This window comes from Populus alba, chromosome 15, assembly GCF_005239225.2.
Source record: "Populus alba chromosome 15, ASM523922v2, whole genome shotgun sequence".
NCBI classification, from domain to species: domain Eukaryota; kingdom Viridiplantae; phylum Streptophyta; class Magnoliopsida; order Malpighiales; family Salicaceae; genus Populus; species Populus alba.
Window position 1 is genome coordinate 14,658,937 of NC_133298.1, and position 15,305 is coordinate 14,674,241.

The following is a 15,305-nucleotide window of genomic DNA, read 5'->3' on the forward strand; positions in this document are numbered from 1 at the left end:
TTCAAGTTCTAAAATACTAAACAAAACGAAAAGTAACATATTAAAAGTCTATTTATAAAGAGAAATATTTAACAAAAGATATAAATACTTCCAATATGTATATTAATTACATACCAACTTTTAACAAAATTATATTTTCAATTAATTAACAAAAAAAATTATTAATCATTTACTCATTCTACATGATGTTACAAGATATCTGAAAATTTATTCAATATCAAATACAATTATTTTTATCTATAATGATTATCTATTATTATCTCTTCTATATATTTATCACATAAAAAACTAGCCAATTAATTTCTTGTTTTACTCTTAATTATACAAATCAATACAATTGACACAATTTAAAGGCATACCAATACCCTCACTAGCCTAACCCCGACATTTATTTCATTACTAAATTAATTGTGTTTTTATTTGCCCATTAATTCAAGGCACTAATTCCGTTGACCAATGAAACTATTTTCTATAATTGTCCATTAACAAAGGCACTAGTCTCGTTAACTAGTGAACTGGTTTCTCCAATTGTTCATTAATCAAGAAGTTAGTTTTTTTAATTTCCTATTAATCAAGGCACTAGTTAAATTAAAAAAGAAGCTAATTTATCTAGCTGTCCATTAACCCAAACACTAATCTCATTAATCAGAAAACTAATTTCTCCAATAATTTATCATTTTTCAAATAAAGTCAAGATATATTTTAAGGAAATTATAAATTACAATGTAAATAATATTTTAGATTTAAGGTGTTAAATATCTACCTAATGTTGAGTGCATAAAATAAGCCCTTACTGTTGAGTAGGTCCTATGGACCTTCCATGTACCAATAAAAACAATATATTATTTACCATAAAAAAAAAAATTAATTTCATTATCCCTGCATATTTCAAATTATCAACAATATATACTCATTCAATCACAATACTAAACACACAAATAAACAAACAATTACTTCGGATTTTCATCATTAATCGTTCTTCTTTTAAAGTGGTTGGTCATATCCCTTTAAAAACACTAATTTCTTTTCTTAGGTTTTTATGTAATTTTTCCTTCATACACATTCATCATATATTATACACCATGTAACACAATCTCATAATAGTTTAAACTAGTAAATTCAAACCCTTCAATTCCATCTTGGCTGAAATTCCCATGCAAAAAGGAGGCATGATTTTTTTTTTTAATTTTGTATTAATTCCACATGACCTCATCTTTTATTATACTCAATAATTTATTTTCAAAGCAAAGCTATCAATTAAAACACCCTAACACATTCAACTCAACTTTTCATAACTAAATTCCGACATATCAAGTTTTAAAACATTAGAATTACAATCATTCAATGTAGGAGTGATTCTTATCTCCTAGGAACACAAATTTAAGAAGAAATTTGTAAGAAAAATCAATTTTTTCTCTTTTTTAAGCGTCAAAACCACTAAAAGATTCGAATTATTTCTTTTAATTCACAAAATCTACCTTACTCCTTAATTTATCTTCTTTTTTTTTGTTTTTTTCTAATGAATCTAGTGAAAGAAAATAAAATAAACCCTTATTTCTCCCATGAACAATGGTGCCGGCCATAAAAAGAAGAAAGAACATGTTTTTATAGTTCAAAGTTTATGTATTTACGACAATGCCTTTATGTTTAGTTCATAGATCTTTTGTTTAATTAGATACCCTATCTCGACCACTTTTAACATATCGAACATAAGCATTTTTATCCTTAAAATTTTATTTTTAATTGTTTAATACTATGTCATTTATATTTTTTAGTTGACTCATGTCATCTCCAAGTTAAATTTTGAATATTTCACTAATCCACAAAATTTTTGCTTCAATTAACCAGATAAAATTATTAAAAAAAAGGATTACTAATGCGTGCAAGCACACGTTAAACACATAGTAGCCCCTACACCTTCTAAGCAACTAGTGTGGTGTTGCTTGTTGGTCAAACACTATCTTTCATGACAATAATTTGATTCGTCTTGCTTCTCCTCCTCTCAGAGGTAACGTGTGTAGCAAAGGATCATTGGGTTTGGCGTGAATAACCTTTTATTTCTTTCTTTTCTTCTTCTTCCCTCTCTCCTCCTCCGAATTCCACGCTTAACATTTAAAATTTAAGGGTAGTCCCTTTTCTTTAGGTATATTTAAGTATTAGTCCTTATTCTTTTGATTTTTTATTTTTGTTCTTGACACTTTTATAAGGTTTTGATTTTTTTTTTTAATTTTATCATTCAATCTAAATTTTTAATTTTTTTCCTCTAATTTGATTTCTGAATCTATTTTTTTCTTCATTTTTTTCTTGCCTATGTAATAAACTTTTAATTGTTTTTCAATTTTATTATTTAATTAAAATTTTTAATTTGTTATTTTTTTAAGATTTGGTACTTATTTTTCTGGTGGTTTGTTTTTTTAATTATTTTATGTAATTGATTTTTCTTTTCAATTTATTCATTCAATCTAAAATTATCCTTTTTTTTCTCAAAATTTTTTTTTTATCTAACAGTACAAGTCATATAGCTATTATTTACTAGATTTTGTACATTGTAAAATTTAAAATTAATTTAAAATATTCATCATTTTTTAGTAAAATAAAAACACAAAGTGACCGATTCAACTATCTAATGACTCACTATATCAATTAATTTATTGGTTTACTAAATATTTGTTCATACATATAGAGTTTTTTTAAAAAAGAAATATTAAAGCATCAATTGGATTAAAAAAGAAATATTAAAGCATAAATTTTTTCAAATAAGATAAATAATAGTAAAAAAAATAAAAAACAAAATCCCATGAACAAACAATTTTAATTAAAAAAATAAATAAAATAATAATCATAAAAATATATTTTTATTTAATTAAAAAATATATTTTATTGATTAAATTTTCTATAAATTTATAGAAAATCATTGAACACATTACAACGGCAATAATAGACTTAAGACGTGATTTGAGAAAGAAAAAAAAACCGACATAATTAAGGAGCGTCTTAAGTTAATGGGCTTTGTCCAAACATGAAGACGCGAGGCCGACACGTGCTACGATTCGGGTCTCTATGACTAGGATTGGAGTTGATCGGCTAGAGAGAGTTGTTCGGGTTGGAGCCCAGAGCAAAAGATAGAGGGTCCCATCCACTATTTGTCTAGAGGATCCCAAGTGCTACTACAGAAGAGCTTATTACCGTGTATTCGTCATCTACCACCACCACCATGCAGGCGGCAGGTTTTTTTTTCTTGCCAAAAGTGATATTCTGTAATGGGGAACTCACTAGCAAGTATATATAAAGGAGTCTCTTCGGCAAGTTAGGGCAACGCGCGCCATAATGGCGTGGAGGTTTATGCAAACTGTAGCCCTGGGCCTGGAGGGAGTGGAAAGAAGCAACCGAGGCTCGAGGGTCCACCATGCCTCAGGAGCTTCTCCTTGTTTTTGTACGCTAAAATCACAATTTAAGACCACTTTACCCGCTTTTTGAAAACTCACTTCTCTCTTTCGCTGTCTTGTTCTGATCATCGTCGTCGTCGTCAGTTTAGAGTTCTTCTCCGTTAATTTAATTAATTTCAAGCACCTGAGACTGAAAGTTATATCCCATAAACCCGGTCCTTGTTTTTATTACGTGCTGTAACTACAGTCTCCTCTCCTCTCCTCTCACTAGCTCATCCACTACAAAACCACACTTCTTTCTCTATTTCAATACAGTTGTACCCATTTTTTTTTTTTTTTTTTATCTCTGTTTCGAGTATCCACGACCACTGCTACTGCTAACCAGTAGAAAACCCAGTTTGCTAAACCTGATTCTTTCTCTCTCAATGATGGAGCAACTGCACGGTCTTCAATCCACTAGCACTGATTACTCTTTGCAGGTGCCATCAGAGAACGCGGGTGCTCCAGTAGTGGCTAATTACTACCATCATATGGGGTTCCCATCCGCAGCTGGGGAGGCATCATTTCCTTTCTTTGGATCGGAGCAGTTGTTTTGTGGTTCTTCAGTATCTGATGCTGCTTCAATGGTGGTGGAGTTGCATCAGCAGCAGCAGAGAGCTGGTTGTATTGGTGATAATAGTAATAGTAATAATTCACAGGAGGAGGCTTCTTGTGCAATTAGGGCTAAAATTGCTTCTCACCCTCTTTATCCTAAGTTGCTCGAAGCTTATATTGATTGCCAGAAGGTATATACACCAATCTTTTTGGTAACCAAATAATTTGGATTTTGAACTACTTGTAATGCTCTTTAAAATCAAGCAAACTAGAACAGTGAGGCCAAGTGACAGACGGAACTTGAAGTTTTCGAGACTCTTTTCTAAATGAGCCAAACTCAGTATGAAGTTCTTGAAAAAAAAACTAAGAAGTTTTGGGACTCTTGATTTCCATCATTTGAGTGGTCTTGATTTGAAGGATGTATAAGAGCCTCAATTTGATCTATGAAATGTATTGTGCGACGATTTCTGAACGTATTTTATTGCTATATCGTTGCAATTACATGTGTGTTCTCCTGTAAATTTCTTCTTTGATGCCCAATATATTAAATCGATCAACAATTTCTTTGACATTTTTGTTATTATGTAAAGCACCACTCTTATGCAATACAAACTTCTGTTATCAGCTAGCCTAAGAAAATAGGTAAGCTGTGTAGACCATATATGCTGTTAGACTTTTGAAAGTCTTGGAAATTGGAAAATTCCAATATTTATTGGTAGTGCTCCATAAAGGGTATCGAGAAGTCTACTGTAGACTGTTGTTTTATTTGTTTTCTTACTAATTTCTTTTGATTTCTGTGTTTTCAGGTGGGAGCACCGCCGGAGATGGCTTATTTGTTAGATGAAATCCGGGAAGAGAACGATGTTTCCAAGAGGTCCGATAATATTGTCGCCTCTTGCTTGGGCGCAGATCCTGAGCTTGACGAGTTCATGGTCTCTTTTTTTCTCTTAGTACTTCCTCTCTTCTTGAAGGATCCAAAACCCTAATAAGCTATTTCCCCATCTCTCTCATCTTCTTCTAACTTTCTCAGTTTCCATATTTGATGGCCTTAGTTAGTTACTTATTTAGACATGGAAATAAAGTCCATACTCTCCTTTTGGGGACTCCTTTGTTTGATTTCTTGATTTCAAGTGAAATATTTCCTTTTTCTTTCTAGGTTTTCTTCTTCAAAATGGATTTTATCCTTTTCTCCCTCCCTCCCTCTCTCTCGTTTCTTGACTGACATTACATGATGTTTTTTTCTTTGTAGGAAACTTACTGCGACATTCTGATGAAGTATAAGGCGGATCTCTCTGGGCCTTTTGATGAAGCTACCGCTTTCTTGAATGATATTGAGGCTCAGTTTAAAACGCTCTGCAATGGTGCTTCCAGAAGTCAAGTTCATGGTCTCAATCTCTATCTCTCTCTCTCTCTTTTACTACTCAGTATGTTAACTAGTTTGTTGATGTTTGTGCAGTAGATTTTATTTATTATAGTATAATCTTCAGTGTTATGGGAACATGTGATAGCAATCACATAATATGAAAGAGAGTGAGGCGTACGCTAGCATAAAACCTAGTGCATTTTAGCAGAACAGCCTGATCACATGAGGAATAGTGGGAGTGGCTGTTGTCATGGCCAATTTCCCATATTGGTTCTGGACAAAAACCCTGCACCTTTAAGAACATTTATTCATATTCTTGCTGTAAAAACCAAGGTTTCAGATTTAGAAATGTCAAAAAAAAAAAAAACCTAGAAAAGAAAGACCCTTTTGGCGGTGATGAATCTGAATTAGTACTGCAACATGGGAGAACATGTAGAAAAGTTATCCATTTTAGGGTTGGGGGCATTAGGCTTTCATTTCTACTTTCCCTTTCCTGTCGTTTCCATCTTAAGGGAGTATTCAAGAATCAGAACTATTAGCTTTAAAGGTAGAATCCATGGAGGCAATAGCTTTTGTCATGGATTGCATCGAAGGATAAAAACCAATAGAAGCTTTTCTTTTCAACCAATATTAGATGCTTTCATTTGGTCAAATTATAATCTTAGTTTCAAACCACACCTTGACGCTCCAAGTTCAGGTTGTAGCTAGGAGTTATTGCTGATCCTAATACTTGCTGATTCTGTAGTTACTTGTAAGCACTCCCTTTGTCCTTCTTATTTTAGCATGGGAGAAAGGGAATGACGACACCTGAATATTGGAAAATGTTCTAGAAAAGGAATTATACCAAGGCACTTCTTTTTCTTGGGAAACTAATATATAAGAGCCTATGAGTTGTGAGTTGTTCGAGTGACTCATGAATTAAACTCGCTTTGTTCCTCATAATTGTCCTTGGACAAGGTTGAGGCAATACCGAATTGTGTTTGATTAAATGTTAAAAGTTTCTGGTGAGTGTTTGGATGCTAATCCTTAGTGGCGTGGAAGCAAATGGGATTTGGTAATTCCCTTTCAATCAACTGGCTGCCAACTTTATTTGTATTGTGATTAGAGATTTAAGTTTCAATAAAGCACGAGTTGTAGGGCATGCCGCGGGTGGGAATTAAAAACTATTCCTTAGGAAAGAAGGTCAGAGGATTGGATTGGTTCTGGCATCCATAGAGTGAAAGCCTTGGAACCGCTGTCTTAGCATATTAAGAATTCTTTGGGAAGAGTTGCAGGGTGTTGGAAATATATAAAATATAGCCCGAACTGAAAGCAAACCCCTTTTCTGCTTGATCATACACATTACTAAGTATATTATATTACCAACTGGATCTCCCAATGAACTAGAGATATCATGGTAGGCTGAAGTACAAGGAGTTTGGTTTTCAAGATATCATGTTTGCTTTATGGCAAGAGAAGTAGAGAAGCACCTGCTGCTCGTGTTAGGATGTTCCTCTTGTCTTCCATTGTCATCCATTCCTTCCTTTTAATGTACCAGATCACTGTTGATCTCCTGCTTTTGAGGCTTAATGTAATTCAATAATAGTTGAAACTACTGGCTTTTTTTTCCTTTTTTTTACTCTGTACAGAATACAGATGGTCTGTGTCGCCAAAATTGTTATTTTAGTAGCATTTCTCTGTGGTCAAGGCTACAAGCTCACACATATAGTATAGTTGCATGCTATTTTTAGAATCATTTTGAAAAAAGCTGCACTTCGTACACTGGAGTTTATGCATTTTGTCTGGGAATAAGAGCTTTAGATATGGATCGGTTGAATTATTATATTTCTGCATTCGTGAAGCTAAAGTTCCGGTTTTAATACAGTGCATGAAGATCCTATAGTGGGGCTTCACACTCTGTATAGTTAATTGCCTACCTGTACAGTGCGGATTTGCATTTTCCTTAGTGTCATTTTTATGCTTTATGTATGCCCTGATTAGAGACTTTGTGGTATCAAAAGGGATTCTTAATGCTGGGCACTGAATAAGAAATGACCTCACTTTTAAGCTGTTAGTCTGGGGATATCTTCGAGTATCTATTGGTGTGCGTACACTAGCTGGATTGATGACTTATGTTTTCACGGTGTTGTGTTCCATATGAGATTTCCTCTTTTTTTATTATTATTATTGGCTTAGTTTGCTAAAGGATGAAATCTTGGTCAGTCTCATGTTTACTCCATGATTCTATGACTGGATATGCATTAACTTCTTGTGAGAGGCTCCTCTATTTCCCATCGGTTTATTGTAGACCCTTCATATGAATTAGCTTTTGTATTTATTGAGCTATTTTTCTGCTCTTTATTCATGACCACAGCACAGTCTCATGGCTTGATGCATCATCGTGTCATTGGGACATTAGGGTACAAGTAATTTGAAAATAAGCTCTCCTTATTCTTAGCACCTTCGAACATGGTTGCATCATCGTGGCTGGAATGCTTTCGTGTAGCTTGCTATCAGTTTATGTTCATGAGTTTTGTTATAGATTACAAGAGCATAGGCTTGAGCCTGTATTCCTTGTGCACATCAAAAAATGATTTTGCTGTCCATAAAGAGCTCAAGTATGTGTCGGAGCCCTAAACATGGGATAAGAAGAGTGCGATAGTCATATCTTAGTGTCTCCTGCATCTGCATGCTAATATCTGGTCGTTCCTAGTGCTCTAGCCATGTTATTTTCCTTCTATTCCATCAAATCAAGTGTTTTCCCTTTTATTTTCCTTTAATCTCAACAATCGACACTCTTTTTCTGAGTGTTGAAAGAGGTAAGTATAGCTTGGTTATAACTTCTGTGCTTCATATTTTATTGAACAACTTTGCTGGCTATATGATAGGCCTTCACACACAAATCAATCAAGATTTCATGCTCGAAATGGAATGGGATTTGAGGTGTGGCCTTATCGTGTGAATGCTGTGAGTGATCATGAGGTTGTATTTTCGAGACTTGCTAATCATGTTTTTCGAATGTTCATAGCATTGTAAATCACTGGATTGATTCCCTCCGTCCCCTAGTCTGTGTCTGCCTGGGATTTCACTTTGTGATGGGCTCATCTCCCTTCGCCTTTCTTTTTCTTTTTTGTTTGTTAATTTTCTTTTGATATAAAAGGAGTTCAAATTAACTTTAATTTTATAGGGATTTAGGATGGCAACATGCATGCTCTTTTCCTGTAATGGCCCAATTCTTTGCTACCAAGGACGCGATCTGGGAATGTTGTTCAAACTCATATCGGCAAAATCTTGATTTAAAAAAAAATAATTATTATTTTTTGAATTATTTTGATTTGCTTATATTAAAAATATTATTTTAATATATTTCTAGTAAATAATATTTTAAAATGAACTGCCGGACGAAATAAATCTATATATTTTTACAACCTTATAGCCATGGTGCTTGGGTTTTATGAGGGGTGGATTATGAATCTTAGGGTTTCATTATTAGCCTGGAATGCTATTATTTTTAAGAAGGGGATTTTTGGGTTAGGGTTTGGACATGGAGGGGCATAAAAGGGATTTGGTTGGAAGAAGTTGCAAGCCACTTTGGACGCCCGCTTGAAGCGCTGCAAGATCAGGTCCTATCTAGTAATAATATTATGAAACGCTCCCTCTAACTGGGCCAAACTTTCGGTAGCTCTGTCTAGTCTACAGTATCTTTCTAGTCTCCCTTCCACTTCACTTCCCAAGGCTAGGGATGTTCCTTTCTGCTGCCCTGATTCTGCTCGACTCCTTTCTACAGTATCTTTAAATGCTCAACTGCAATTCTTCCCTCTCGTTACAATACAGAGTCAGTCCTTGTGATTTCTTTTTTTTAAAATATATATATATATTGTAAATTCCCCACCACTTCCTCTGTGTTTTTTTCTTTTTTTATTGTAAATTTTAGGGTTTTTCCAAGGTCGAGGGAAGGCACTGTGACTGCACTTGTTAGAGGGTGAGGTCATGGAAATGGAAGTATCGTAAGGAGAGGAGGGGGAGTGTAGTCTAGTCTAGGGCAGTGCGTGCGCGCGTGCCATGCGCGTTGCCTCCTTTTTTAAGGAACCGTACTCTTTTAAAGGCGCCACCTCCACTCTGACTGCGATACGACACAACGAACCTCTCAATCTTTACCTTCTTCCTCACACATTCCCACTTTTACCGCGCGCTGTGTGTATACTATTCTTTTCTATGCAAATTTCCTCGTGGGTCCCGAATTCATAGTACGGCATGCCATGGTGTTAAATCACATCCATGGAGACATGGGATCATGCCTCCCAAGTGTTCATTATCCTGTGCCCCACTTCCCTCTTCTTTTTTCTTGTTTCTTTTCTGTAGACCCTTCAAGCTGATTTCGATCACCCCCGTGATGGTTTGTTGGGTATGCTAGTCCAAACGTCACACTCCCTCTTAAAGGACATGTCCATCTTTCTTCTCAAGAAGCCTAGCTAGCTATTGGATTCCTCTGGAAATGTAAGGGAAAAAGAAAGCGGTTTAGTTGTATGGTTAAAATTAAAGTAGTATAGTAAGGACCGTCTGTACCTTGTGGTAATGATAATACCAGAGCGAGTATGTGCTGTGTTTTGAAAAAAATTTCCTCCATCTTGTATTAGGATATTGTTGCTATTAATTTGTTATCTATGGAGTATGCTGTCTAGCTATGTAAAAACAAGATGGTTCTGGAGGCAACTGGTTTGGGGTAAATTGGTTCATATAGGCAGTGTTGCTGCTCAAAAGCGGTGGTGGTTTTGGCAGAAACTTCCATGCAATTTGTAAAATTGTGAACAGTGACAGTGAATTTGACATTGTAAACTGAAGTCTTTCTTATGCACCTGCTCATGACTCATTGAACACACGCACGCACGCACATGGAATCTCTTTAAACAGTGACGATGAGTTTGGTTGTATGTTTGTTGGCATCCTATTAATTCATTCTCCTGCCAGATGAAGCTGTTGGCTCATCTGATGAAGATGCCAGTGGAGGAGAGGCGCAAGATTGTACCCGAGCAAACGACGATCGAGAGCTTAAGGACAAACTGCTATGTAAATATAGTGGTTACATAAGCACCTTAAAGCACGAGTTTTCGAAGAAGAAGAAGAAGGGAAAACTACCGAAAGAAGCGAGGGAAGTCCTACTTAACTGGTGGACCGTTCATTACAAATGGCCATACCCAACGGTAATCATTTCTTCGAAGCAAATATCGTCGCCAGCTGAAAACCCTAATCTATCTCTCGCTCAAACGCATAGCATTTTGTTGGAAAATCTGAATGCTTGGTCAAGCCCTTTGATCGCATTTTATTGTTTTTGATATTTCAGGAAGCTGACAAGGTTGCCTTGGCTGAATCAACTGGCCTGGAACAGAAACAGATAAACAACTGGTTCATCAACCAAAGGAAACGCCACTGGAAACCGTCGGAGAACATGCAGTTTGCTGTTGTGGATAGTCTATATGGCCCGTTTTTCATGAATGGTTAAGGTGGGGTTTTCACTTTCCCCTCACTTTGCTTCTGTACATTCTTGGGCAAGGCCTCAAGCTGATGCGCCCGATGAAATGCTTACCGCTTCAATTATCTTACTACTTTTCGATTCAATTTTGTTTGCTTCCTCTTTGCTCAAGTGTTCTTAGCTGGTTGTAAGATTGTGGGAACTGAATCTGACTTCATCAGAATTATCACAAATATAAATAACCATTAAAACGATATGCTCGAAGGTCATGGGGTCGTGCAAGGCATGCGCAACCCTCTTGAGGTCCTGCAAGGCATGTGCGGTGCTGCAAAGAACTTGAGAGAGTGAATTGCACTCCCTTGCACGTTTTATATATATACACACACACACACATTGTTTGCCATCTTGTTTCCCTATTGAAGTTAATGGAAAAGAGAGGGGAAAAAATGAGTCAAAGCAAGAGAAAGAGAAAGAAGATTAAGTAGTCTTCGGCAAAATTAATCAATAATTAACAAAAACCAAAAGAAGGTCAGATAAACATTATAGATGAAGACACAAAATAGCATGAATTAGAACAATGTTTTAACCTTCTTAAGAAAAAGCCAAATGGTCGGGCTGATGGGTAAATATGGTTTTTTCTTAATGACATATTGGTCATTGTATATCTTTTTTTAAGTACTTTTAAAGCACGTTAAAATGAGATTGGTTTTAAAAGCAAGGTGTTTTTAAAATTGATGTCTAAGGTTATTTTAGGCATTTTTTTTTTTAGTAAAATAATTGAATTATTTTTATAAGCAAAAATCATTTAACTAGAATCTAGGGTTTTTTAGTATTTTTATCGTGGTTTTTTATTATATATATATATATAATAATCAATTTGATTGGAGGATATTTTAGTAATTTAATAAATATAAATTTTATTTTTAAAAGTTGGCTATCATGCGCATTGATTGTGTAAGCGCGTGGATTGTTGTCATGTCATTTAAGCAGCGCTTGTTTTATAGCTAAATAATGGCTTCCAAAAGTGACATTCGAATCGTCTTAGTGGCCTCTCCATCCCTCGATACAACGTGTAGTCAATGGACTTCTGGTTTGGTATCAATAATTTTTTTTCCTCTTATTTTCTCTCTTTTTAATCTCCATAACTATCCTTAAAATTTTCAAAGCAACCCTCTAATTATTTTTTTCCTTCACATTTGGTTCATGTCATTTTAATCACTATTTATTTCATTTGAAGTAATTTATACTAATTTATTTTTTAAAATTTCATCCTTTAATTTTTTTTCATCCTTCAATTTCAAAGCAACCCTTTTATTCTTTTTATTGTTATTTATTTTATTCTGGATGATTTTTAAAATTGATTTTTTTATATAATTTTACCCTCCTTCAATTTTATATCATATCAAATTTGATTCTTATTCTTTGATTGATATTTTTTTAATTTTTAAAATTGATATTATTTTTCGAATTCATCTTTTAACATTAAATTAGTTGGAAATTGAGCTTCTTGATTGAGTCTAGACCTTGGATTTTATGGGTTGTAAGTTTGGGAGATTAACTTAGGTTTAGAAAATTCACTTGAATATACTTGTTTTTTTTTTTTAAGCTTATATTTTTCAGTTTTATTGTTCAACATTTATTTAATTGGAGATTGAGCTCTTCTTTTTTTACTTGCCTTCTATAGGATATTTCATTGATTTTGAAAATAATTTGGATTATCTTGTTTTTTCAATATTGGGTTGTTTGATAATTAAGTTTCATAATTTTATTCAATTTATTTTCGATGGGATTACTCTAATACCACAACTAGATCGTAGATTTTTTATGTTGACGCATGTGGACTTGGGTTGGGTTTTTTTGAATTTTTTTGGATTATATTTTTTTCTTTAATTTTGTTCTTCAATATTTTATTTGCTAGAAACCAAGCTTTGAATTTTTTTCATTTTGCTCTATGCGGTTATCACATTCTGATTTTATTGTTTCTTCATCATTAGATAAGATCCTTAAACATTTGATTTTTCATTTCAATTTTATCTTTTAGCATTTGATTTTTTTGAGAATTGGTCTTTGTGTCTTTTCTTTTTATAAGATTATCTCAATATCATGTCCATGATTATATGGTTAGTAGATTAACTTGGCTTGACCCAAGTTTTTTTTTAGCTTTATCCTTCAATATTGAGTTATTTGATAATTGAGCTTTATAGTTTTGTACAATTTATTTTTGATGAGGTTACCTTAATGTCATAATCAAATCACATATTTGATATGCTAACCTGGATAAGCTTAGGTTAAGTTTTTTTTTATATATTTTTTTCATTGTCATTTCTTCTCGGTTCATATATTATTATTGTGTTTTTTTTATATTAAATTAATTAAGTTTATTAAATTTAATGGAGTTAATGATTCAAGTTTAATTTTTTTTATTTTAAAAAATATATTTACATCATCTTAATATTATTTTTATCTCAAAAGAAAATTAGATACTCCGCTTAACTTGGAAAACTATCTAATATTATCTATAACTAGGAAAGTGGGGGTTGAAAACTAACTGTTGTGGTGTGCATTGATTCGTGCCCGCCACGTACTTGAGAAATTCAAGATCGTAGGCTTCCACTAGGGAATAATTGGAAGTAAATGTCAAGGATAATATCTTATACATTCCATTTCATAGAATTCATTCGAAAAGCATATAATGCATCGGAAAAATCAACTTTAATTTGCTGAGATTCCTTTCATGGTTTTGAGGATACTCAAGTGAGTATTTTTCTCTACAAACTTTGACATTCCAATTCTTGACTTCTTAACATTAGAGGAAGTCTATATTAATGGTATCAATTTTGGACCAACTTTTCTAATAACATGTTACGCGTTTTAGTTCATAAATTAAGAAAAAAAAATTGAAAAATTGAAAGGGGCTCTGCATGGTTTCTGTAGGAACTAAAACTTTGAAGAAGATTAAAAACAAAGTTCATCAATTTTATTCACGGGTGAAAAAATGTTTGAAGTTTGATTATGCTTTTGTGGTGGGTGGGTTCGCTATCAATAAAAGAATCATAGAATTATGGCGTGAAAATTTTATTGATGCTTTTGTTAATGGTAGCGCATATATATATATATATATATATATAGATGGAGAAGAAATATATTCTTTTATGACATTTTTTGTTGTTGCATTTTAGAATGTAATACTATTAGTAGATTAGTACGATAAAGAATATATTTATATAAAAATTATACATAGTGACACAACAATTTCCGATTAATCACACATACATAGTGACACAGCAACCTCCGATTAATCACACATTTGAAATGATTTTTTTTTTATTATTAATATAAATATCCGGGTCAACTTGCGTGTATCTCGATTAATTCTACGATTTCTGGAGTTAATAACTATATAAATCTCTAGTAATTATCATATTAGTAATTATAAAACTCAAACATGAGATCAAAGTATATTTGAAATGATTTTAGATAATCATATATCAAACTTATGAGCTTCGGTTATTATTTAGTCTCATGGGGTTGTGAGAGCTTGAAATGTTTTTAATTTAATTATATATTGCCTACAACACAGAGCTTGAAGTTTTTTCGATGAGCTTTTTAAGCCTATGAACATTGACATGATGGTTGTGTGTGTGTATGTTATTTTGCATGATAACATTAAACTTGAGTAAATATTCGGGCACTAACTAGCAACCCAAAGTTCCATAGATATTTGCTTTATAACATTATTTTTATTTTTATATTTGGCAATATTCCCTGCAGCTTTGCCATACCACAAGTCAATAATGTCTTTTTCAAAAAAAAAAAAAACCAAGAAGCTTGCGGCAACTAAGATTGTTGTTGTTGTTACTCTTTTTAAAGTTTTTTTTACTTAAAAATATATTAAAATAATTTTTTTAAAATTTTTTAAAAAATTATTTTTAATATTAACAAATCAAAATGATCTAAAAAACATCCAAAAAATATTAATTTGAAGTAAATAAAAAAAATAAAAATACAAAAACAAACATGGTTTTAAATCAACAAACTCAGAAAAAAAAAAAAAAAAAAAAAACTCCAAAACTAGAATTATCTAGGACAATAACCATTAACCCACATCATTATGCTTTGAGTTTTGCAAATAATACAGATAAAGGGACAACCTCTTCAATTGGCAATATCTTTTTTTTTTTTAATATGAAAAGCTCCAAAAAGTTTAATATGAAAAATTTTATGGTGCTAAAAAAATTCTATTAGTTAATTTTTTTAGTATACTTTAAAAAATATATATAATTTGAAGAGAGAAATCTTAAATGAAGATATTTTTATTATTTTTAGTGTGTTAAGAGTTTTATCTTCTCTTCTCTTTTTATATATATATTTTTAATGAACTTATGAAATAACTAATAAAATATTATTAATTACTTTCATAAAATTTTCTGTTGTACTTGTAATTTCTTTTGATGTATTTTCTGGTCCACATTAACTAAGCATAGTCCGATTAGTATTATGATCGGGTTGAGAT

At 32.8% G+C, this 15,305-nt stretch overlaps 1 protein-coding gene across 1 annotated transcript; it reads left to right on the plus strand.

The window, feature by feature from the left end:
* Window positions 1–3,265: 3,265 nt before the first annotated feature.
* Window positions 3,266–10,938, plus strand: LOC118057476 (homeobox protein knotted-1-like 6). The gene is made up of 5 exons (XM_035070067.2): window positions 3,266–4,171; window positions 4,787–4,912; window positions 5,230–5,365; window positions 10,291–10,523; window positions 10,664–10,938. Exons 1-5 carry the CDS (start codon window positions 3,812–3,814, stop codon window positions 10,820–10,822), a joined length of 1,014 nt encoding a protein of 337 aa, XP_034925958.1. The 5' UTR covers window positions 3,266–3,811; the 3' UTR covers window positions 10,823–10,938.
* Window positions 10,939–15,305: the final 4,367 nt, after the last annotated feature.